Source organism: Ictalurus furcatus, chromosome 12, assembly GCF_023375685.1.
Source record: "Ictalurus furcatus strain D&B chromosome 12, Billie_1.0, whole genome shotgun sequence".
In the NCBI taxonomy this organism is placed as follows: Eukaryota; Metazoa; Chordata; class Actinopteri; order Siluriformes; family Ictaluridae; genus Ictalurus; species Ictalurus furcatus.
The window spans coordinates 7,347,446-7,373,472 of NC_071266.1; the positions used below are offsets into that span (position 1 = coordinate 7,347,446).

The 26,027-nt window shown below is 40.2% G+C and overlaps 1 protein-coding gene across 5 annotated transcripts in view; it reads right to left on the reverse strand.

Moving 5' to 3' along the window:
* Window positions 1-23,502, reverse strand: part of rbfox2 (RNA binding fox-1 homolog 2) — a 70,867-nt gene extending 47,365 nt beyond the window's left edge. For all 5 annotated transcript variants that reach the window (XM_053638969.1, XM_053638967.1, XM_053638966.1 and 2 more), the window contains exons 1-2: window positions 22,393-23,502; window positions 6,269-6,319 (exon numbers count right to left, since the gene is read on the reverse strand). In XM_053638969.1, the coding sequence (XP_053494944.1) occupies window positions 6,269-6,319; window positions 22,393-22,653 (312 nt within the window). In that variant the 5' untranslated portion in view covers window positions 22,654-23,502. The remainder of the gene's footprint in view (window positions 1-6,268; window positions 6,320-22,392) is intronic.
* Window positions 23,503-26,027: the final 2,525 nt, after the last annotated feature.

The window sequence follows — 26,027 nt, forward strand, 5'->3', positions numbered from 1 at the left end:
CGCCTGGATGAATATTAGATCAGAGATGGAAACGTCGCAGCAATAGAGCCGTCCGAGTGGCGCTTTTAGTCGGTTCTATATTTCGGTGTCGTTCTAATACCCGAGAGCAGCCGGCTGAACAGGGCGGAAAGACCCGGCCTCAGAGTTAAACAGATGGTGATAAATGGATAAAGGCAGGGATGGAGGGATTACAGAGGGAGAGAAAGGAGGATAAACCCGGGATGATATGAGGATTAACTACCTCGACTCAACAATCTGATAATGCGCACAAATACTACTGAAAACGTGGGTAAATTCTGGAAGTGACATGTGTCACACAAGGCCAAAACATAAACATACACAGAAGCATCAGTGTTAACAAGATATGGATTACGAGATGGGAAAACCGTGAGAATTACATGCTGGCCATGAACAAGGCAACAATCCAAATATATCAAGAACGACTTTTAAGTAATCTGGACATCGCACAAATGCAAAAGTAGTACTCAGGGATACAAAATTGTTTGGAATATATCACATACAATATTTACCCTCACTGGGTACTTTAAAAGGAACACTACTACCCCTGCTCTTTCACGCAATTATCTAATCAGCTAATCATGTGACAGCAGCGCAATGCATAAAATCAGGCAGATACAGGTCAGTCTCACTGGCCTTTACACGCAACCAAATAATCTGATTGGTAAACCTTCATGTATACACCTTGATCGATTGGATTGGAAGGGGCGGTTTACTCCTTTTCTAATCCAATCGAGTGGTGCGCATGTTCACGTCTTAAATACGGCGTCCGGTGGAAAATACTGGTAGATGGAGGAGACAAAATATTTGTTGAACATACTAAAATACAAAAAGATTGTCGAGAGACTGGACGGAAGAAAAGTTCACACTAACGATCTCTTCAAAAGAAGTGTTTGAGGAAATGCAGTTTGGAGGATTCAGTCGGTCAGTAGAACAAATTAAAGTGAGTAAGATTTGCGGTGGGGGGTGGGGGGGGCGATGGGACCGTTGCTGACATATGTTTATAAGTCAACAAAGCAAAAAAAAAAAAGATAAAAATCCTATTAGGTCATTTGGTGGCACGTCCATGGCTTTCTTTCCCCGCTATTGTATGGTTGGCATGACGACAGACGCTGTACGCTTGCACAGAAGCTTTGTTCGGAATTCGTATAAATGCACAAATAAAAGGTTCGGGTGCACCCATTTTCATTCGGATTGACGAAAATGCGTGCATGTAAACATAGCCACTGAGTGGGACATTGGTGTGGTTGCTGTTGCCAGATGGGCTGGGTTTGAGTATTTCAGAAACGGTTGATCTGGGATTTTTACACACAAACGACTCTGGAATTTAAACAGAATGGTGCAAAAAACATGTGGTGTGCAACAATTCGAAGAAAGATCAGAGGAAAATGACAAATTGACATTTTGTAGTGAATGTTCACATTTTAAATTAATAAAAAAAAAAAAAAAACAGATCAGTCACATAGAAAAAGTAAGTACACCTAAAATTAAAGTCAGGCATTCAAGATTGGGTGCCAGTGATTAGAACCTGCTTAGGGAGTGCAGGTGGAAGCCGTTTGATTTATACCCCTCTCACATCTAGTGTCTGGTGTTCCTTTTGCTATTGAGGTGTGTGGTGTCATCATGCCAAGATCTAAAGAGTTCTGTAAGGCCTTCAGAAAAAAATATTGTGGATGCCTAGGAGTCTGGTAAAGGATTTAAAAAGATCTCCAAATTACTCGAAGTACATCATGCCATTGTAAGGAAAATCATCTACAGGTGGCGCAGGTTTCAAACGACTGCCGATTTGTCCAGGTCTGGCCGTCCCAGCAAATTCAGCCCAAGATCAGAGCGTCTGATACAAAAAGATGTCTCCAAGAAGCTCAAAATTCTCACAGTATCTGCTAGTGATTCTAGCAACTGTTGGTGTCAAAGTGCATGCTTCTACAATCAGAAAGTGATTTGACCTGCAGGAAAAAGCCATTGCAAGACTACAGTTTGCCAGTGAGCATATACAGCAGGCAAAGACCAGGCCTTTTGGAATAATGTGCTTTGGATAGACGAATCAAAGATAGAGTTGTTTGGCCACAATAACAGTAGACATGTTTGGCGCAGACCAAAGACAGCTTTTCAGGAGAAGCACCTCATACCAACTGTGAAGCACTGTGGTGGAAATGTCCTAGGGACTGGACAGCTTGCATTCATTGAATTATCTATGAATTCTGCATCATATCAAAGAGTGCTTGAAGATAATGTGAGGCCATCTGTCTGAAAGTTGAAGTTGAACCAAAAGTGGACCTTTCAACAAGATAATGATCCTAAACACATTAGCAAATCCATCAAGGAACGGCTCCAAAAGAAGAAATGGAGGGTTATGGAATGGACTATTCAAAGCCTGGATTTGAATCCATTGAAATGTTGTGGGGGGATTTGAAACGGGCAGTACATGCAAGAAAACCCTCAGACATCTTGCAACTGATAAAATATTGCATGGAAGATGGTCAAAAATTCCAGCAAGCCTAGTGGACAATTATGCAAAACGCCTACAAGAAGTTATTTCTGCTAAAGGGAGCAATACTAGCTTCTGAGGCCAAGGGTGTACTTACTTTTTCCACAGAAGAATATCATGTCCATTGATATTTCTGTTGAATAAATGATTGAAAAAGCAAAGTTTCCTTGTGGTTCTGTTCAAGTACATCACCTTTATTGATAGGCACTGTTTCAAAGATGATCAAACGTTTGCTTGTCCAAATATGTCAAAAAAGCCAACAATTTCCATGGGGTGTACTTATTTTATCACATGACTGCATGTGTTTTATATTTATATATTACACACACACAATGACAAAATGCATCAGAGAGGGAGAAACGGAGATACGCTCGTCTACTATTAATATCCTAACACACAATTTGGTCATTTTTGTTAGGAGTGCTAATGAAGGAGCATCTCTGAAACCTAACACACCAAATGTCTTTTAAGCATGAATTATGTTTTTTTGTCTGAATGGGATGCAAATTTATGCACTCAGCAGTATGTTCCATTTGGTTATATAAACACACAATAACTAATGCACATATATATTTTGATAATCAACTGGTTTTCACCTCATATGGCATTAAAAGCACTGTGCATACACCCACAGAGCCATGATGAAAAATGAAAGAAAAGGCCCATTATTTATTTATATATAAATACACATATATATGCACGCACTCACGCGCGCACACACACACACACGCGCACACACACACAGAGCACTCTTGGCAAATATGAGCAAAGAAGGCTATGAAAAAACTGTTTAAAATATTCACAAAAATGCTCTGCTCTCATGGATATCAGACAATTACAAACACACCACAGGTTTATCAAATAAAATCTTTGTTAGATAAAAGAGTGCAGCAATTATTGGCACCCCTATGAATTCATATAAGAAAAATATATTCTAACCCTAAGTATATTCCCATTTTACATTTTTTAGTACACCTGGGTGACTAGGAACAAGATATTGTTCAACCATGACTTCCTGTTTCACAGGGGAATAAATATGAGGTATGAAACCAAAGTAGAGCTTTTTGGTAATAAACACCAGAGGTGGTTTTGGCCCAAACAGAGAGGTAGCCATATGGAAAAGTACCTCATGCCCACGGTTAAATATGGTGGTGGCTCTTTAATGTTTTAGGGTTTTTCTGCTAGAGGACCTGGACATTTTGTTAGGATTCATGGCATCATGGACAAATATCAACAGATATTAAATGAAAACCCGACTGCCTCTGCCAGAAAGCTTAAAATGGGTCGTGGTTGGATTTTCCAGCAGGACAATGATCCAAAACATACATCAAAATCAACACAAAAATGGTTTACTGACCACAAAATCAAGGTCTGCCATGACCATCCCAGTCCCCTGACTGAAACCCATAGAGAACCTGTGGGGTGAACTGAAGAAGAGAGTCCGCCAGCATGGACCTTGAAATGTGAAGGATCTGGAGAGATTCTGTATGGAGGAACGGTCTCAGATCCCTCGCCATGTATTCTCCAACCTCATCAGGCATTATAGGAGAAGACTCAGAGCTGTTATCTTGGCAAAGGGAGTTAGCACAAAGTCTTGATAAACCTGTATTTTGTTTGATATCCATGCGAGTAGGGTTGTCAAAAGTACCAGTACATCGGTACCAAGTTGGTACTAAAAAGAAAAAAAACTCGACGGTACCAGATTTTCATAAGTGCCAGTAGTACTGACGCGCTGTCTGACAGGTAGTCAGTTAGGAACTTTTCATAGATGCACCGTGCAACAAGACGACATGGCGACCGGCGGAGCTGCTGCTGCAGTGGATCCAAATCCACAAGAGCTTGTGGACAAGAAAGGTGCAAAGAGCCCTGTCTGGAAATACTTTGGATTTGAGGCAGATTACAAAGGGAACATCAATAACCAATAACCGATTTGCAAACGGTGTAATCAAAGTTTCGTGACGTTAGGTGGAAACACTTCTAAAGCACCTTGAAGGCTGACACCCGGATTTATTCAAGCAGTTCAAGCAGGTTTCAAATGATGGTAGCGGTTGCATTATGAATGTTGTAGCATAGTTTAATTCGAGTGTATTATGGCAAGAAAACATCCTCGTTTTTGCTTACTTAATATTTAGCATACACGCGTTTAACGCTAATACGGTCAAGAGTCCTAATTAACCATTTAATGTTTTAAATTTTATTGGGGTAAAATAAATGGGAGGACATGATGGAGTTTACTAACCTTACACACCAGAGGCTTTTTGATGACCTATATAACAAATGTACGTATTAGTATATAATAGATGTGTTGCTAGCACTGTTTATATCTTTAATATCAGTCAGAAAAACATTTCTACTCTTGGCTGTTAACTCTAGTAGCCCTTTACAAATAAACATGAACACAAAGTTTGGACTAGAGCAAATGTACAATCTCCCCATTGTATATAATACTTTATCCATGCTTGTAATTTTATTTTTATGCTTTAAAAAAATTACTTACAGGAAAAAAACTTAAACACTTTTTGAAATACTTAAAGTACACAGAATTGTTTTTACATTTTAGATTGATATTTAATTTTATCAATAAAATAGTGTGTTATTCAATTAGCACGTTTTTGTGTTTTGCCTTGGTACTGAAAAACGTGGAATTTTACTGGTATTGGTACCCACTACTGAAATGTTGGTGCTGTGACAACCCTACATGAGGGCAGAGTATTTTCGTGAATTCTTTTAGCAAAAAAGATCAAAAGGTTAAACAATAAAGATAATTTTTCACAGCCTTCTTTGCTCATATTTTGCAAGGGTGCCAATAGTAGTGGAGAGCGCGCACGCACACTCACACACAATATAGATAGATATATACACACACAAACGTATACACACACACACATTTATACACACACACACACACACACACACACACACATATATTATATATTATATACACACACACATACATATACACACACACACACACACACATATACATATACACACACACACACGCATACATATACACACACACAAAATCATAAGATGACAGAGGCATGTAAGCATGTGAACGCTGGCACAAGCCCTGCTCTAATAAAGCTGACATTTTGCATGCTATAGCAAGTTAGAACAAGCACCTCAAGAATGTTAGAAAAGCCAGCACTGCTGTCAACCAATCACCTTCCAGCTGTTATTTTATACTCTTAGAAACTGAAAAGCGTGTAATTTCTTCAATCACAACACTTCTGTACTGGAATGGCTCTGCCTCTAAACATGCTGCAGCGCTTTCAAAACAAGTGATGATTTATAGACTCGACGATATGAAAAGAAGTGTGTGTGTCAGCACAGAAGACTTACTGGAAAAGTTCTCAGTGCTGCATTATCCGCGTTTAAGCCGCCTTCTTAGGAATGAGCTTTTACTAAATAAATTGTAGCTGTTAGAAATTGTAAAACTGCATGGTTAGCATGGTTGTGAGTCTGTATGAGTCTGGACTAACACAAACAGCTGGACCCATCTTTACATACACACACAAACACACAGTGGGTTCCTCGGGGGGAGTGTGCAGCTTTTTACAATTTTTTTTTCCTACAACAGGTGGCGCAATTACACACAAACAGAAAGAAACTGCTTACACCCAATTTTTTTTTATATATATATATATATATATATATATATATATATATATATATATATATATATATATATATATATATATAAGCTCCGCCCCCTCAAATTCATGATCAGCTTTATGATTTAAGGGCATTGTGTCTTACCTGACTGGTTGAGGGGTATGCGTGGAAGCCCATGTTGAGTGGATCGTTGTTCTAGAAAAGAAAAAAAAACATGAAAAGACACTTAGTACAGTAAAAGTTTAATAAAGTTTGCTCTAACGCGAGCCGAGAGTGATTTCTCCAACCATTCAGTCTAAAAGAAATCTTATTTAATCGCTAATTGCATAACCACTGAAAGCTACACACAAATGATGCACGCAATGTAAAAGCTCACGAATCAGTTATACACTTTTCTAAACCTTTAAAATGTCACCCATTTGGACATGTAGACAATTATTCGAAGGGGGCGGAGGGGAGACAACCTCAATTTCATGCATTTATGAGATGAGTGGAATTGGTGAGTGCATTTGGTTGTGTAATTACAACTTTCTGTTCAGCGACTCATTAGATCCTTTCCAAAAAATTAAGCCAATTGTTCTAATACAATATACGAGCGCTCAAAGCCTGAGAAACTAATCAGTGATTCCAGAGGAAAAGCACAAGTCATCTTACACACATACACAGAGAGAGAGAGACACACACACACAGAGAGAGAGAGACACACACACACAGAGAGAGAGAGACACACACATACACAGAGGCACAGAGAGGCATAGACAGAGACATAGACACAAACAGAGCCACAGACACAAACACCCACGCACTCCTTCTTTCTTTACATAATAAAGATGATAAACTCTGCTAACACCACACACACGGCTCGTCTCTATAATGGGCTTGAACCAAACCCGCACCCTGCTCCCTCATCCTGACCACCTTCTGTTACCAAACAACCCCCCGCCCCCTGTGTGTCAGGGAGGGTGTCTGAGCAGGAAGCTCCCCCCATTTCAGCTTAATCATCAGGAAGTATTTCAGCTGAATCACTGAGCTGCCACAGCTCCAAAACTCTGAATCATACACCATCAGGATTCATGAACAGCTACAAAACATACAGTGATCTTCAACACACAGTCACTACAGAAACGCTATTTAACACCGAGCGCATCGATATCGACCTGTGACTTGTCATGTTACCGAAAATCAATCAACACCTTCTGACCAACCAGCATCGAGAATCAGATGTTTTTCTAATACAGTGATTCAGCTGTATAGTGGAGCCTTTTCTCCGGCGCTGATTTGTGTGAAGTGCACAAGCTCTCAGCCTGAAGAGATCAGGCACACAGCCATGAGAGCCGGCTTCCTTCCAAAAAACCCATTTCACCCAAGTTCAGAACAGACGTCATTAACAGAGCCGGTACTTTAAACAGCTCTCTCTCCGTTTTGAAACGACCTTAAAGACAAAATGTCTTCAGAAACCGGACCCTGTACGATCAGGGCTTATAAACTCTCAAACAAACACACGGGTCATGCTGGTGCAGTTCAGAAGCTCACCGAACTGTGAGTGTGTGGCTCTACAGGCCTTATGTGGTTAATTGTTCTATAATGGGCTCTAATCAGATTATTACTGCCCTAGACACTAAACTGTGGAAGCTTTGCTGTGTTCCCTCACTCCAGTGGAGCCATTGTTTAGGCATTAAAACAAGAGGACTCTATAAAGGGTACGAGATGGCGAGGGAAGGCGTGAAGAAGAAAAGATGAAGGGTCAACCCAAAACAGATTGCATGGTTCAGCTAGAGAAAAAGGAACCGCAATTGTAATAAATGATGTAATGATGTACTTATCTAATCGTATCGGTCATTTTATGCTGCGGAATTACTCTCAGTAACTCTCGGTAGTTAAGGTTAAAATAGATTTTTGTATTCAGTGGCCCTCACTAGCCTCCTTTTATTCCCCTGTCTCAAATGTAATAAGACAAAAGAAATGCAGCCGGTCATGTTACAGAGAAACCAGAAAATCCAAAGCCCTCTGTCCTGAAGACTTTCACATGGTGGAAAACTAAACGGAACAGCTTTAATACTTCTGACTGAAACAAAAAGCACCGACACTGGAGACTCCTTTCAAAACTGATACATAATCATCTCTTCAGAATTTACACACCATTTTTAAATTAGTTTTGTAGCACGTCCTTCGTTCAAGTCCCTTTGAGTGCAAGTTACTAATGAAAACATACTGGATTAAGGTGTCGGAGCTGCATTTACAGAAAATTTCTAAAATCAACCCCTTCTAACCAATCAAATTCAAGAATTTAAAAGCGCTGTGGTAGAAAGAGCCATTCAAACAAAATACCAAATCTGTCCTGTGACGAGTGACGAGGCTACAGCTGTCGTGCTTGTTTTCCAGGAGGGCTATTCGATGAATACTGCATTCTACAAGATGGATTACTTCATTTGTTTCAGATCATCACCCGAGTGACCCGTGTCCACGAACAGTTCACTTCATTTCGTCTCTGTATTTATCAAAAGGCGCATATACTTCACTAGTTTCCCTGAAACACCCTGTAAGCATTTACAACTCTATAAAAGGAGAATCATTTCTACAAATGTTCCATTTACCTCAAAAAGTAGTCGATCGAGCGAGACACAGCTTGTGTTTGAATGTTTCGTTGCTTCATCGGAGCGAGTAACAGAAGCTTATGACTACCGACTAGCACACTTGCTTTAACTCACATTATCTGAGTAAACAGTTTAATAAAATGGATTAATAGGTCTAAAAATTGTTTAGTATGAGTGGGAGATACCCCCATACTAATACTAAACAACTTATACTGTTGGGCCCTTGAGCAAGGCCCTTAACCCTCTCTGCTCCAGGGGCGCTGTATCATGGCTGACCCTGCGCTCTGACCCCAGCTTCCTAACATGCTGGGGTGTGCGAAAAAAGAATTTCACTGTGCTGTTATGTACATGTGACCAATAAAGACTATCATTATATATACACACTATAAGAATAGTATATTATGAAATGCACCACAATATATTGGGATTCTCACAAATTACCAGCAAAACAGTACAGTTCCATTAAAATAAAATAAAAATTAGTTATACATAATAATACGTTTGTTTAATAGTAAACAAATCAGATAGATAGATAGATAGATAGATATAGTGGGGGAAATAAGTATTGGACGTGTCAACATTTTTTTTTCTTCAGTAAATATATTTCCAATGAGGCTATTCACATCAAATTTTCACCAGATATCAGGATTAACTCAAGAAATCCGCAAATATAAAGAATTCACAACTTTAAAGTACATAGTTATTTCATGTGAATAACCTCATTAGAAATATATTTACTGAAACAAATGTTGATGCGTTCAATACTTATTCCTCCCACTGTATATAGAGAGATAGATAGAATAATTAAATGTAATAATTTACGATCTCTCAGATCTCAACATAATTGACAAATTATGTCACAGCAAACATAATGGTCAAATAATCACTCTTTACAACCCTACTATTAAGTGGAATTTTGGCAATTTTACAGGCAAGTGTGTGCATGATTACTCAGAGTTTATGGCCTTAAAAACTAAAGAAAGAAAATCATTTTTTTTTAAATGATTTAAAATCCAATTTTATTCGTGCATGTTTGGTCAATGAAAATGCCCGGTATCTGTGTGTCTTTGTGTGTTCGCCTGAGAAACAATACACGGCGCTGTGCATAACAGTTACCCATTAGTGACCAAAAGATCAGGTTAATGTTTGTTGTAGATAATCGAACATGGCCTTTACATAGCTGCGGAACAAAATCAGGCCGCTTTCATTCACAAGAAACACCACCTTTGTACTTTCACCACGATAAGCAAAATCCTAAATCGTTTACAGATGGAAAGATGATTGCAGATGATTTTAGATTTGGACTGGTTAGGTGAGTTTGTGCTTTTGCAGAAAAGTGCAGAGAGATATTACGCTGCAGTTTTCCTGGAGCGGCCGATGTCAGCGGCGCTCTGGTGAGCGAGGAGAGCGTGGTAGAGATTGCAGTCTGTCCTTTTTCGTTGCATAAGCCAATTAAAACAGGCAAGGAGGAGCTTTGAGGCAAAAAAAAAAACAAAAAAAAAAAAAACTCTCTCTCTTTTTTTTTTTAATGCCGTCACTTTTTCCTCCGCCGCATGGTTTCTATCACTCGGCCCTGTATTATAAACAGCTGTTCTCATGCGTTTTTCTCTTGTGCTCTCTCGCTCTGCTGGAACCGATGTCCCTCTGCATGCACCCCCCGGGGGAACACAGAGAACTGCGCACGACACCCACAGTGCAGTCCGGAGAGAGCGAGAGAAGGACAGAGAGAGGGAGAGATGAAGTACATACAGATGCTTAAAGCAACAGTGCAGCCAAAAATCATGCATACACACCGGCCACTTTAATAACCTGCATCCCTGCCAATCACGTTACAGCAAGCACAACGCGCAAAATCAGGTCGCATACAGGTCAGGTCAGTTAATGTTCACATCAAACATCAGAATGTCATCTCGGTGAAAAAGCAAAAACAACAACACTTTACAACCGTGGTGAGGAGAAAAGCATCACGGAATGCATAAGAACAGGAAAACACTGCTCCCCCTCCCCATGTGCGATCATTGTAAATGTTAAAGTCACAATCCTATATGCATTTTTAACTCAAAAAATTTTATTGCCATGGAGATTTGGACGGTTTAGGAGCTGTATTCACACTGGAAAGTTAAGAACGTATTTCCTGAACTGCATGGAGTAGGCCTCATGCTTAATAATGGTGTCAAAAATGAGAACTGAAACATGTGCATTTACTTTATATGCATTTATACACACACACACACACACACACACACACACACAAAACCGTGATAAGCAATTATAGTGATGTGAAATTTAATAGCACTACCAGCTGAACCCTGACCTCACAAACATTAACATAGGATAGGAGAATGTGTATCCATGTCAGCATGGCGAAACGAGACAAGGGACGAAACAGCAACAGGACACATCTGTTCGCCATGTGTTTGTAAAGCGGGAGGAGAAGAGAAAGGGATGGAGAGATTTAAGACGTGGAATGTCTTGGAGGAAAACCAGACTAAAAGGGGGTGGAGAAGAGTGAGCGGGGGAGAAAGGAGGGGGGGGGCCTGAGAGAGAGAGCAAGAAAGCATGCATATATGAGAGAGAGAGAGAGAGAGAGAGAGCGAGAGTGTGGGGGAGGGAGCACGATGAAGAGCAGCAAAAAGACGCAGAACAGAGCCTGTGAGTCATACATAAGCAGAGGCTTGCACTAAATTTCCTTCAGGCTCCTCACATATACACACACACACACACAGTTTCAAACACTTAATGTCCATACACATTAGCATGAAAAAAAACGTATTTGACTTCTAATTACTTGAAATATTTATCACTCAAATGCACTTGAATATTAATGAGCTTATAATGTTACACTGCAGCAGACAGAGCCAATATCAGCAGTAACGCTACACTATAAGTTTGTATTACATTAACCATGGAGGGTGAAAACTGTGTTGGAAAACCTATACTATACAGTCCATACAGGACGTTGCAGTTGGTTTTGTTGCGGCCAAAAATGCTTGATTTGAATTTTTCCAAAATTCACAATGCAACTTGCTGAGTATTTTTGTGCTGAGTATTTGTTTGAGGAAAACTACTTGAGTTGACTAAATAATGTCGGGTTAAATTGCTTGACGAGTGTTCGAGAAAGGCCACACTCCGGCTGAATCTAAACAAACTGGAAAGTAGCTAGATACTTAGTGAGTTAGCTAAATTTGGAGAGAAGCCAAGAGTTTAAGAAAGGGCATCGCGTGCGGAAAGCTGCACCACGTTTACGGCTAACGGGCAACTACACGCTGGACAAGACCTGTCTCTGGGGGTGGGACATATACGGTTTTCGGGGCATGTACTTAGAGGCTGAAATGACCAGAAGTAAGGAGCTCTAAAATGTAAATTACCATCACTAAAAATAGCCTTTTTTCTCCAAAATATCGTATCATGTTAGCATTCTGAACACCAAGGTACGGATGCAAAAAGATCCGAAACGCCAACTTTGTCTTGCATCAGCGGAGACACAGTCGAGCGCCGGTTGTGAATGGAGGGTGGAGTCCAGGAGAAGGAGTGCGCAATTGCATGAAAGTGCGTACACTAGTGTGTGATTAACGTGGGTTTATTTATGTTTGTCTTGCAGTGAAGGAAAGAGACCCGAGTGTGCATCGATGCCGAGCTGCAGCAGAGCAGAAGTGCGCGTTTGTATTTTCCATTTGACTTTGACTTGTTGAGCAAAGAGTCACAGGGCCATTTTAAGCCTCTACCACACAAATCCCAAACAGCTTCCTATTCTCTATATATGCTCACTACATATGGTGTAGCAATCACTCTGTACAGTGCGCTCGAGAAAAAGTCATGTTAGGTTCAGCCACCAAAGGAATATAAGTTGACTACATTAAGTAGCAGTTAGAAAGGATTACATTGGGAGATAAACAGATTACTTCTACAAAAATGTTATACTCAGTTTTAAATAAATGTGAAATTAAAGTACACTTGAAATTACATGCTTTTATTCAGAGATAATCTTCCACATAAAGGCCATTTTCCTGAAGAACTTTATAAGAAGACTCCTTATAATACACTTATATATAATACACAGACCTACATTTTAAATTTTTTTTTTTTTTTAAAGAGTAAACGTTTTGAAAATTGGAAGTGATCCAACAGCCCCAATACGTGCATGTATATCGGATGTGTGTTATTGGATCCTGTGCACGCATTTAAAGCATGCAGCTGTTCAGTGTGGACTGGAGGCCCCTCTTTTCCTTCTCCCGCTGTCCTTCTGTTCCAACAGCCTTAAAAGGTCCCAGGTAGAGGAGAAGAAAAAAAAAAAAAAACGAGGGAGAGTGATGGAGTGAAAGAAAGAGTGAGGAAAGACTGCAAAATCACCAGATGGTGAAAGGGAGGGAGGGGAAGGAAGGAATAAGATAGGGCCAGACGGAGGTACGCAGTAAAGAGGTACAAGTTGAGAAGGGCAAGGCACTTGAGAGAACAAGGCGCGAGTGTATGAGGGAAATGTGTGGCACTTTGTGTTTGTCGTGTTTTCCAGCATCTCAGTTTTACTTTGTGCCTTTTTATGTCCAAACCTCAAATTTTTATTTATTTTTTTTTTTTTAAAAAGAGATGCTGCGTCTGAATGAACACGTCTACGCTGTGATGAACTCTCTACCAAATGGCTTGTGTTAAATGCGTGTGTTGTTGTTCTACGTTCTTCCTGTCTATCTATCGTATTCGTTTCCAGAGCCGCACCATGCTCAACGTTGGAAAGAAGCGCTGTGCCTAACTTTACAGAAAATCCATAGATTTTGAAGACCGAGAACACACACTTTTAGAAAGGGGGGATTACTCTAACAAATGAGTTTAAACAGAGGTGTGAACTAAATCAGTAGATAGGACAAAACTCTGTCATCTTGTGGTTAAATGAGCTGCGTTGACATCAGTGAGAAAATGTGTCATGGGGGGGGGGGGGAAGAAAAAAGGTAGAAAATCTGGCAGTGTTTTGATGCAGAGAGAAGCATATACATGCAGCTGGCAACTTTTTGAACAAGACAATAACGTCAGAATTTATTATTAATTAACCAATTAACCAATACCAGAAGCGAATGCATGTCTTTGACATCCCCGGTCCTTTCCCCTTCAGTATATTCATTTTAATTCATTCATGTTTGGTCCGGTTGCTTTAGATCGGTAGGTAAGCAGAAGTAATACCTAATACAAGTACAAATACCTAATATAGGTAGGAAAAAACAGGGGCTGCTGTAACCGGCTGTCAACAGGACGGCGCCATCTTGGATGAAGCTGAAAAGGCAACAACAACAACAAACAGTATCGAAGTAGAACATCATAAATGCACCATAAAAGTGAGCAAACCCCTTTTAAAATGAATACAAGCTAATGCTATGCTTTTCTGATACGTCCTTAATGTTCACTAGCATTACACTGAGAAGACCATGAAACTGAGGAAACTGAAGAAATGAACGTTTCCCAAAGCAGCAGCAGCAGTGAGTTACAAGGTTTAGAGTAGATGGGTTCCAGAGTGACTTAAAATGGTTTCCAAAGCACCATTTAAACAGCCTGAAGCACAACAGCATTGCATAATAGCTACAACAAAATGTCCTTACAAAAAAAAACAAAACGGCAGTCCTGAAAGTGTGCATGTTGCTGTAAATAGACATTTTACATGTTGACAAGAGCTAACCTTTATTTTTTAAATATTACCCCCAATCAGAAACTGAGCCGAACGATGGGGATAATGAGCACTGACACGCGGGACGTCACAAATCTCGGCTTTGATGTGGATTTTTAATGCAATTAACCAAACTTTCCGCAACGGGAGAGCTGACCCCTGACGCTGAGCCCTGAAGAATCTTTCTAAAGTGTTTTTCTCCATCTTTAAAAAAAAAAAAGAAAAAAAGGAAGAAAAGAAAAAAAAAAAACACTGCACCAAGCTCAAGTTTCCATAGGCAAGATTCCAATTCATAAAATTCTGGGGAAAAGAAGGCCTCAGTGGTTTTTGTGTTGTGTGTGTGTGTGTGTGTGTGTGTGTGTGTGTGTGTGTGAGAGAGAGAGAGAGAGAGAGAGAGAGAGAGAGAGAGAGAGAGAGAGAGAGAGAGGGAGAATATGAGTGAGTGAGTGACCTCACTCCACAGTCTGTCGCAATCCTTTTTCGCCACCACACCCCAATTTATTGCACAAACCATAAGGGTCAAAAGTCAAGGTTGCCATGGTTACACATGTGCAAGCAATCCCATAAAGGCAATTAAAGGGGGCCAAGGGATAAATCACAACACGTTATTAGCCTGACAGGGTCGATAATCAAGATTGCAGCACTATCCCTCATATTAAAAGTGAGCCAGTCAGGTTTAAAGGGATAAACTATCTACACTCACACACCACCCAGTGTTTAATAACTTTTGCTAATCTGGCGAAAGGTTGATTTTTCATGAGCCGTCGTATTTCACGGCGTATTATCAGGCCTGGATCTATGGCAACCTTATATGATTTAGTGCAGCTATTCAAAAGATAGCGTGAGTACACAGCGCAGAATGTGTGCACACGAGTGAGTGTATCAGCGAATCGGCAATGTGTGTGTGTGTGACAAATCCACCCCCACCCATCTGGCTGGCTTCACGAGGGATCAGAGTGCTTAATGCAGAGACCTAAATGAGCGTAGATCTTGTTAGCACAACAAAAAGCCGCTTTACTGTTAGTGATAGGGCAAATCAGCTTGGCAGGCCAAACGGCGGCAGTCGTTGATGTGAAAAGGCAATGTTTTTTTTCTTAACAATCGACCTCCTGCGTTTTAAGCAGTTAACTGTATAATTGATAAGAGAAAATCCTGTGGGTAAACATTAGCATGGATTGCAGTTGAGTTGCACGTGTGTTGCTAGCAGATAATTCTGAATCACTGATAATGTACAGATTGAACCAGTACCATTACAGTATTTAATGTTTTCGGGTTCACATTCAACATTCTTCAGTTATTTTCCACAAACTGACATGCTAGTCACTTTCCTGCCCCCCAAAAAACCCCCCCAAAAAAACAGCTATTTCTGGTGCTCTTTCTGTGCTGGCTGCATTGTAAAACTGTCTACTGGTTATTTGCCAGTGCTTTTCGATAGAAGTTACTGGCATAAAGTTGCTTGACGTGACTTTCGATATGCGCAAATTAAGGGACCGTCTCTAAAGTTACATACGACATTGGTATACACATTTCGAACTTCAATAGCATTTGAAGAGAATGACTTACAATCACAAATAGGTCAGCTATAAGGCACACCTTTTAGATTTACGATATTTATTCAAATAAAACTGTCGAATCATGTGTAAATATTGCGATGTATTTCACTACCGAATGGGCTCATACACAAAATATACCATAATTTAAAGCTCAATAGCATTTGAAGAGGATGACTTACAGTCACAAAACCACCTGTAAAGTGTTCATGCAGGTGTCAGCTATAATGCAGACCTTTTAGATTTTTTATATTTATTAAAAACAGTCAAATCATATCTAAATATTGAGATGCTTTTATACACTTCAGTCGGTTTTGTGACTGTAAAATTATGAAATGATATATTTTGTGTATGAGCCCATTTGGTAGTGAAATACATGGCAATATTTACATATGATTTGCTAGTTTATTTCATTAAGGATGAAAATTTTAAAAAGGTGTGCGTTATAGCCGACACCTACGTGAACACTACAGTTGGTTGTGTGACTAAGTTATTCTCATTAAATGCTAGTGAGCTTTAAATTATGGTATATTTTGTGTACGAGTCCGTACGGTATAAAAACATCAATGTTTAGATAGGATCCATCCATCCATCTTCTATACCGCTTATCCTTTTCAGGGTCACGGGGAAACCTGGAGCCTATCCCAGGGAGTATTGGGCACAAGGCGGGGTACACCCTGGACAGGGTGCCAATCCATCGCAGGGCACAATCACATACACATTCATACACTACGGACACTTTGGACATGCCAATCAGCCTACCGTGCATGTCTTTGGACTGGCGGAGGAAACTGGAGTACCCGGAGGAAGAACACGGGGAGAACGTGGAGAACATGCAAACTCCACACACACACACACACACACACACACACACACAGGGCCATGGTGGGAATCGAACCCCCAACCCTGGAGGTGTGAGGCAAACATGCTAACCAACTAGCATGTTAGCATGCTAGTCACCATGCGCCCGTTTAGATAGGATTTAACATGAACACTTTACAGTTGGTTTTGTGATTGCAAGTCATTCTTCTTCAAATGCTACTGAAAGAAGAACCATGTATACCAATGTCGTATGTAACCGTAGAGACGGTCCCTTAATTTGCGAATACCGAACGTCCGACGTCAAGCCAACTTTATGCCAGTCTCCATAAACTCTTTAGTTTAGATAAAACTCTCCAGAGCCTGATGATAAGCCAGCATGACAATACAGTACGACACGGAAACATTAACTAATTATACTCTTAACATTATGGTACGTCAGTATATATTCAGAGTTCGGTGAAGAAGAATTAGGACAAAAACGCAACGGATAGATCAACAACGAGATGAGATGTAAGGTTCAGAAATAACCGTGATAAAAGAAACGAAATGTCATTGCCACTAAAACTTTCACTTAGTGCTAGTCTACCTGAGGTGTAGGATCCTGCGAAATATGCTATTATTTTTAAAGCAGAGTTGAAAATAAGAGATAACAGGACTTCCATTTTCTACTAAGAGTTAATAATAACTCTCGTATGTTTGTTTTTTTCCATTCAGACATTCATGCATTCGTTAATCATTACATAAGGAATAAAACTGTCGATGCATGCTCTTACACTAAAATAACCAACAGCAAAGTGGTCCCACCTCCAGGTTGATCATTTTCCTATAGTAGTACATGTTTTATTCTTTTATGAGAGCAATTTGCCAGTGATTTCAATTTTTAAAATGATTGACATGTACATTCTAACCGTTCATATAGTGTTGTCGAACACCTGCAAAAGCAAATTAGCTTCTCGCTTACGTCATAACAGATATAAACAACACCACCACCACAAACCAGGACTTTCTGACCAAACAGAATCGAGAATTCAACAGTTCTGTGGTATAAACCAATATGACCCACTCGATTATTGTTTTTTTGCGTTGCGTCCAACATTAAAAGGTGCGAAATAAAAGTCTGTCTGTGTTGTTGGATAAAACAATAATTGGCCAATATACTCCAAGCCAATCTTTAACCAGGCTGTCTGGCATCTTTTAATATACGGTACTGCTCAAAAGTCTTAGGCACATGCAAAGAAATGCTATAAAGCAAAGATGCCTTCAAAAATAATAACATTAAACATTTGTACATTTTTTAAAAGAACACTTTTTTTTTAAAGCAGTAAGACAGTAATAAACGAAATAAAGTCAACATTAAGTTTAACGACCCTTTTGCTGTAAAAATGCATCAATCGTCTCAGGTACACTTAGTGCAGGTTTATAAGGAAATGAGCTGGTAAGATTTTCTGAGCATCTTGGAGAACCTTCCACAGTTCTTATGGAGACTCTGACTCTCCGGTTTCTGCAGATAAAACCAGACAAACTTCATTATGATTTTTTTTTTAAATGAAAAGTAGTGTATTATGTTGCTTTCTTAAATGCCATACAAACAGCTTCCAGAAACATTCTTTTTTTTTTTGTTCCAAAAGTAATGTTCTTATTGCCTATATAATGTAGAAATAATAAAACAAAACATTTAAGACTTTTGCATAGTCCTGTATGTTATCGGTATGTGCGACCATATAATTACAGCTCCACAGTTAGTCACGGCGTATGTTCGGACTCACAGCTGACTCCAAAATGCATTTGTCTAGCCGTTCATCTTTATACTCGATCCGGTTCCTTACTCCAGCGGCCCTTATCCCTACCCAAAGTGTTCCAACCCTGTCCGTCTGGATACTCCCTAAATCGCACTACAGTAACCTCCATTTCTCAACCGAGGGGATGTGCCCGTACTGAAAACTCTTTAATCCACTACTGTTGGAAACAACTTCCATTGCTACCTTAGCTGTCACTCCTAGCATGTTCGTAATTTAATTGTACTGACGGCTATCAAACGCATAGGACGCTACGGCATTGCTGACCTGAACTAAACCAAACTAATATCCATTTTTGGCAAGCAGCACCATCGTTCTTCGTAGCTCTTCACGCTCTCTTTAATCTTATGACAACAGCGTGATAAATACTGACAGTGCAAGAGGTTTTCTGGAAAGTCGTTCTCGAAAAAACCTCTTGAAAACAGAACGAATCTTTTATCCTTTAGATTTTTGTTCTATACACACACAAGGATGTGCGTACATTCCAGAATAAACATTTCCCTTCATTTTCACCACAACCTTGTGTTCATAAATGCTTGATTAATACCGTGAGACTAGGTTATCCTTCCATGAATATTGCAAACATTTAACACTACCCAACTCAATAAACCATTTCTGTTGCATGTTGGGATGCGTGTAAAAACTGCGATACTGCATTAAATGGGTTGGATTGCTATCACAGTGTGAATTGTTTAAGGTGCGCACATATGCTGTGTACCGTTTGCTTCACGATACTGTTTATTTAACGGAAGACATGTCCAAATGAAACAAAATGGAGTTGCCGCCCCTCCCCCACAAAAAAAAATTTTTTTTATATCTATCTTTTGTTCCCATGTTTACAATGAAATATGATTTGTTGTTGTTGTTTATTACCGACAGAAAGAAGCACTTGATTAGATAGTAAAATTGTTTTTAATTAAAAAAAAAAAAACCTCATTGGAATTAAACTTTTAAAATGTCACACTATTGGTTTTATTAGCAAACCTCAATGTTGTACATAATACAAGTGTCAAATGATGCGATACTTCTGCCATATAAGACATATACATACAAATTTAGACAATAGGTTCCTCGCGGGTTCTCTGGACAGTTAATGATTCAACTTTTTTTTTTTTTTACTTCTGTGAAAAGGAATCCAGACAGAAAAAAAAGTGATATTGTGGTGCAAGCGGTATTTTTCAGCACTTTTGTTCAGCATATTTCACTCAGGAGGATTTACTGGATGTTAGTGATGTCAGTGTAAAAGGGCCTGACATCTGTGTGGAGTAAGAGGTTTCATTCTCCACTTCACCAGCCCTCCCTCGATCTCTCTCTCTCTCTCCCCCTGTCTCTCCTTCTAATGCGTAAAATGACTCATTCTCAAACTCCCAGGTTTTTTTTCTATCTAGCAGTAATTCACCTTCTCTCTCTCTCTCTCTCTCTCTCTCTCTCTCTCTCTCTCTCTCTCGCTCTCTCCTCTGCAGGCAGGTTTCCAGACGGCCATCTGAGTGCAGATCAATACCATTTTTGGGCTGCAGAGCCACGGCAAGCCCCTCCCCCATGTTCCCTTTCCACCTCAACACGCAATCACACATACATCTCACCCCTGTCCATCTGCCCTGCATTGAGTGTATTACCAGCAGTGTGTCCCACTACAGTTTGGAGAACCTTTACGGTTCTCACTACAGTTTGGAGGACCTTTACGGTTCTCACTACAGTTTGGAGGACCTATATCCTGGCTTAACGGCATTAAGCCAGGACACAGACAGACATTAGATAGCACAGCTCATGCGCTCTCACTCACTCACACACACACACACACACACACACACACTCAGGCTCAATTACCCAAAGGCCCTGGCCTGAAGGAGGAGGGGACGGGAGAAGCGTTTGAAGTCGGACAGATGAGGGGAAGGGAAACTAAATAATGCATCGGCAGAGGAGCACTTTGGCGCGAGACGTCCTCTAATACTCATGCAGATGGAAGACGTTAAGACATAAAGGCCGAAGGAAAAACACCACAGGCCGAGGCTATCTAAGGTAGCCAGAATGACTAATTGTTATTGTCTGCTTGAGTTTGAAGTTTAAGAGCAGACAACGTGATGACACTAGATGGAACGTCTGGAAACGGTGCTCAACATCCGGCCTCGGGTCTCCCAAACCACCCCCACCCCATCCCCTTCCTCGTTTCTCCCTTCATTCTTTCCCAATCCCCTCCCCCTACTCCTCTGCTCACACACAAACACATACAGATGTGTAACAGATTTGAAGGTACTTCCATGTTCACTGCATGTTCTTATACAACTAGAAGCAGCATAGAGAAAACCTCTCTAGGCATGTATGAATAGGATGTGCTGTTTAAAAAAAAAAAAATTAATTAAAAAATCCAATCACACACGTGGCAGAATGCTGAGGAGACAAAGACAACCAGGAGGAATGATAATATACGAGCGGTTTTAATCCTCCGGAGTGCTGGTGCAGAATTCGGGTTGCTTATTTAAGATGAGCACACATGCTACGTACTGTTTGGTTTTCCAGACACTGTTTATTTAGCATGAGTAAGTCCATATGGAACAAAAGGGGATGGACAGAAGGACAATACGGTATTGATATGGTGATGAATTATGTCAGAACAAAACAATGACATAATACAATATTATATATAGAGGTGGGGGAGCGCTGCAATAAAATATCGCTAATACTGAAAAGATTAAATGTCCTCAGGTTCCTTACCAGCCTCTCCAAAAAAAATAAATAAATAAATAAAGTGAAAAATTACACAAAAAAAATTCCAGCACCTTCTGACCAATCAGAATTCAGAATTCAACAGCACTGCAGTATAAAGTACCTTGAACCATAAACTACTATTCTTTTTTTATTTTATTATTTAATCAAACAAGCCTAGATATCATGATACATATTGTACTGCATCACATCATGACACTTTTTCCATATCGTCTATCCATACACTCTTAGACGAAAGGTTCCTCAAAGGGACGGAGAACGGTTCTAGTTTTCTACAGGCGTTCAACTTGGAACCTTCTCTAATGAGAAACCCTGCGTTGCAGGGCTCTACACAAGCTGGTACTGCTATCATTTGTACCTTTAATATGCATCCTAAACCTTGAAATGTGTTAACAGTGTACATGATATGCATCCTTTCTAGGTAAAACATACACGGGCAAGGTACTAAAAAGGTCTACGCTTGATGGTACCCCCCTCCAGCGACAAGCAACGGTACCGTGAATGGTGTAGCCTACAGTACCATTTTTCCCCTCCCTCCCTCCCTCAGAGTGCGTTTGCGAACCTCGAATGTGCCACGGTTACATATTGGCCCGTCTTCATTTACATTACATGCAGCATGTGAATGCAGCTACAGATCCCAACCTATACAGTAAGAAAACACAACGCACTGCAATCTGTACAATTTTTTTTTTTTCCTTCATAAATACGTCACACATAACCACACACTCTTGGAGATTACTAAAGTGTAAATGTCCCAGTCGCTTTGTTTTTATTAACCCAGAAAGGTGCAAAGCTTTTCTTTGCAAGGTATTACTCTTATTTTAATAAAAAAGGAATACTACACTAGATGCACCTTTTTATGGAAAAGATATCACACATAATTAAAAGGTGTACACTTAAGGGAACCATTCCAACAACAAGGAGTACCCTTTTGCAGGGTTAAAGGTTAATTATGTACCTTACATCTTAAATCTTTTATATATGTCTATGGTACAGATTTCCAGGTGAAAGCAACATAGTATTAAAAGGCATGCAAGGGTTTTTTTTGGTTGGTTTTTAAAAATAATAATAATTTACACTAGAACGTATGATCTGGATCATTGGGGAGTGTGTGAAGAAGTCTTTGTGTTCTTACCTGGCTCATGTCCCCTCCGCCCTCCATGCGGGGTCTCTTACACTCGGCCCCTACCGAGTCCCCGAGGGGAGCTGCAGCCGCTCCGTGCCCGTCAGGCTCCGGGTCTCCACGCTTCATCCCCCGCACCGGGTTTGGGCTCGCGCTCTGGTTCTGCGCCTGCGGGTTCTGGTTGGCGTTCGCCTCCAAGTCCCTGCTGTCCCGCTCCATCAGTCCCCGACTAACGGGCAGCATGATGGACGCAACGTCGGTCGACATTAACATTGAAAACGCGTCGACGTCCTTTCCCCTTGTGCTCGCTTCTTCTTCCACTTATTATTATTATTATTAGTTATTCACACAATCACGCGCCTTTAAACCCCTATCAGCGCGCTACTAAATAACTGTTGTTTTTTTTGTAACAATTATTATTATTATTATTATCAATCCGATTGTATCCGACGCTTGTGCTTTAAACCCGGTCGGTGAAAAGCGTATTTCCAGTCGGATTGGATCTACGGTGCGATAATGAACGCGTACATGAGCGCGGCTGCGGATTTAATGTTACATTGGAGTCCAATCTGCTACACAAGGCCTAAAACGCACTAGAGTGCAAGAGACTGATTGCAAAATATACTGTAGCATGCGCCACGGGAAGAGGGGGGGAAAAACACCCCCTCTGCGGATAAAAAGGAGCAAAGTGCCGAGAAAATATCATAAACAAACAAACAATGGTGGTAAAACAAACGCGAAGGAAAAGACGCGTGTTTTCGGCTGGAAATTGGCTCGTGGAGTGAGAGGTATGGAGGCTAAATGCTATGCTCCATATCCTACCTCAAAGGAAGGGCGAATTTTTTTCCCCCTCAACGTCCTCCTCCTAATCCTACAAAAAAAATTAGCCTGCGAGCGCACACACACACACACACACAGACACAGACAGAGACACAAAAACCCTGCTCTTAAAGATCACGAGGACGCGTCCGAGCTCGCTGGTTCATCGTTTTGGGCTCCTCCGATCCACCGCTTTTCAATCAAACAAAAGGAGTCGGAGTGCTGCTCGCGCTGCTCGGTTTCCTTTCTCTCCGTCCGCTCGCGCTTTCCCTCCCAGTCGGTTCGCTGTGTTCCTGCGGCGCGTGCGGAGAGGAAACCGCGTCCTCCTCCTCCTCCTCCTCCTCCTCCTCCTCCTCCTCCGCCTGCCCCCTCCCTCGCGCGCGCTCTCGCTCGCTCTCTCTCTCTCTCTCTCCCTCTCCCTCTCTCTCCCCCCGCGCGCGAGCTCTCGTTACAGTGGAAACCCCCCTCCCGTCTCTCCCTCTCTGCGCGCGCTGCCCCCCGCTACACCACAGTGCCGCCGCTGCTCTGCTCTCTGCAGTGCTTCTCCTCTGGACTGCGTCAGTTTTTACCCTGGAACAAACCAGTGGGACGAGCAACCTTCAAATGTACATATACACGTGTGTGTGTGGGCGGGCTATATTAGTCTACTGTCTTCATTTTTATTTATTTATTTATGTATTTATTTATTTTTACATTTAATTTGTGCAGGGAACCCTATACAACACAACGGCATTCATCTAGAAAAGAAACAGAATACTAAATAATGGATAGATAAATAGATAGATAGATAGATAGATGTTGTATTATGATATATTTATTTATTTTACGTTTGATTTGTGCAGGTAAAACTATAGGACACATTGACATTCATTCAGAAAAGATACAGAATAACAGATAGATAGATAGACAGGAAGGTATAGTATTTCAGAATATATTTATTTATTCTACTTTTATTTAGTTTGTGCTGGCAACCTATAGCCACACAACAGCATTCATTTATGAAAGATAAATAATGATAAATAATAAACACATTTATATATTTATCATTGTTGATATCAGGAAGTTTATTTGTGGTGTCATGTTGCTAGATAGATAGATAGATAGATAGATAGATAGATAGATAGATCACAGTCAGTCTATTCTACATTAAATTAATTTCATTCTATTTCATTTTTATAGAAATATTCACCAGGAAATGTATTTCTATCTATATTTCCTAGCTATAGATGTATACGTTTACCTGTATATAAACAAATGGAGGCTTGCCACGCAAGTCCAAGACTGATATGTTTCACAACAAGGACCAAGGCACACGACTGTCATGCCAGTTCATTAGGCCTAGATATGAAACCTGACCTCATACATTTTCAGCACATGACATGTTGCTGTGTAGCCTTGCCCCAGGAAATAAGAAGATAAATACTGTTTGCTCTGTTTCCAGTTACATTTTTGTGCGTAATAATAGGCTACAGTGTTTAGGCTGCATATTCTGTTTGTGTGTGTGTGTGTGAATCAGTGAAACACTGCAGTGGTTGGAAAACTGTCTCTGGTGTAGGTTTCGCTCGCCCCCAGGCGGTCATTTCATGTAACTGTCCATACCTTAGAAAACCACACATTGGACGTCATGTATTTTACTTTAGGCCTGTTTAACAGTTCAAAGCTTTTTTTTTTTTTTTTTTTTTTTAAAAAAAAGAGAGCCGTCTCACTTCCTGTTTCTGTGTCCACTTTGGGGAAAAGCAGTGGGTCATTAAATTTTCCTTTTGAGAGCAGTGTAGTGTACATGAAGTCATTTATGTACAGTAAGTAAGTAAGTAAAGCTTTATTTATATAGCACTTTTTAAAGCAATGTTTACAAAGTGCTTTACAGAAGACATACAGTAGATACAAGAAAATAAAATCAGTAGTAAGAAATTTTTTAAAAATAAATATAAGAAATAAAAGGCTAAGCAAATGAAATAGAATAAATCAAATAATACAAATAAAATCAAGTATGGAAAATGAACTGGTTTGAGGAAAGGACCCAGTGAACAAATGCACTTTAAGATACTTTTTAAAAGTGCTAATTGAATCAACTGCATGTAGGTTGTCAGGGAGAGACTTCCACAGCTTAGGCCCATAGTGACTAAAGTCAGACTCCCTGCTTTTCAGCCGTGTTTTGAGTACAACCAGCAGGTTGCAGTTGGATGACCTAAGTGATCTAGCAGGAGTATATTTTAGTGAGCATATTACAAAGGTATGTAGGAACACCACCATGAAGACATCTGAAAATGAACAACACTATTTTAAAATCAATTCTGTAAGACACAGGTAGCCAGTGAAGTGATTTAAGTGCCGGAGTGATATGATTCTTCAGTCTAGTACGTGTCAGCATTCTTGCAGCTGCATTCTGAACTCTTCGTAATGGAGCTCTTTGGTAAGCCAACCAAAACACTGTTGCAGTAGTCGAGTCTAGATGTAACAAATGCATCTATTAGTTTCTCACTATCTGTGGGGGGAGAGAATATCACATACTTCAGAGACATTACGAAGGTGATAATATGCTGTTTTACAAACATTTCTAATATGATTTTTAAAACTGAGATCACTGTCAAACACAATCCCTAAATTCTTAACGCAGTCATTTGCCTTGAGGGACAAGGAGTCTAGATATGGCATAATTAACGTTCTCTGTGCATCATTTTCTATGATAAGTACCTCTGTCTTATCTAGTAGGTAGTAAGTACAGACCTACTATTAATAAATTAAAAAAAACACTTAGACTTAAATTAGTCTGAGCTGCATTTTTAGCTACAATAAAACTGTATTTCTTAATATTGTGTGTTTTTTTG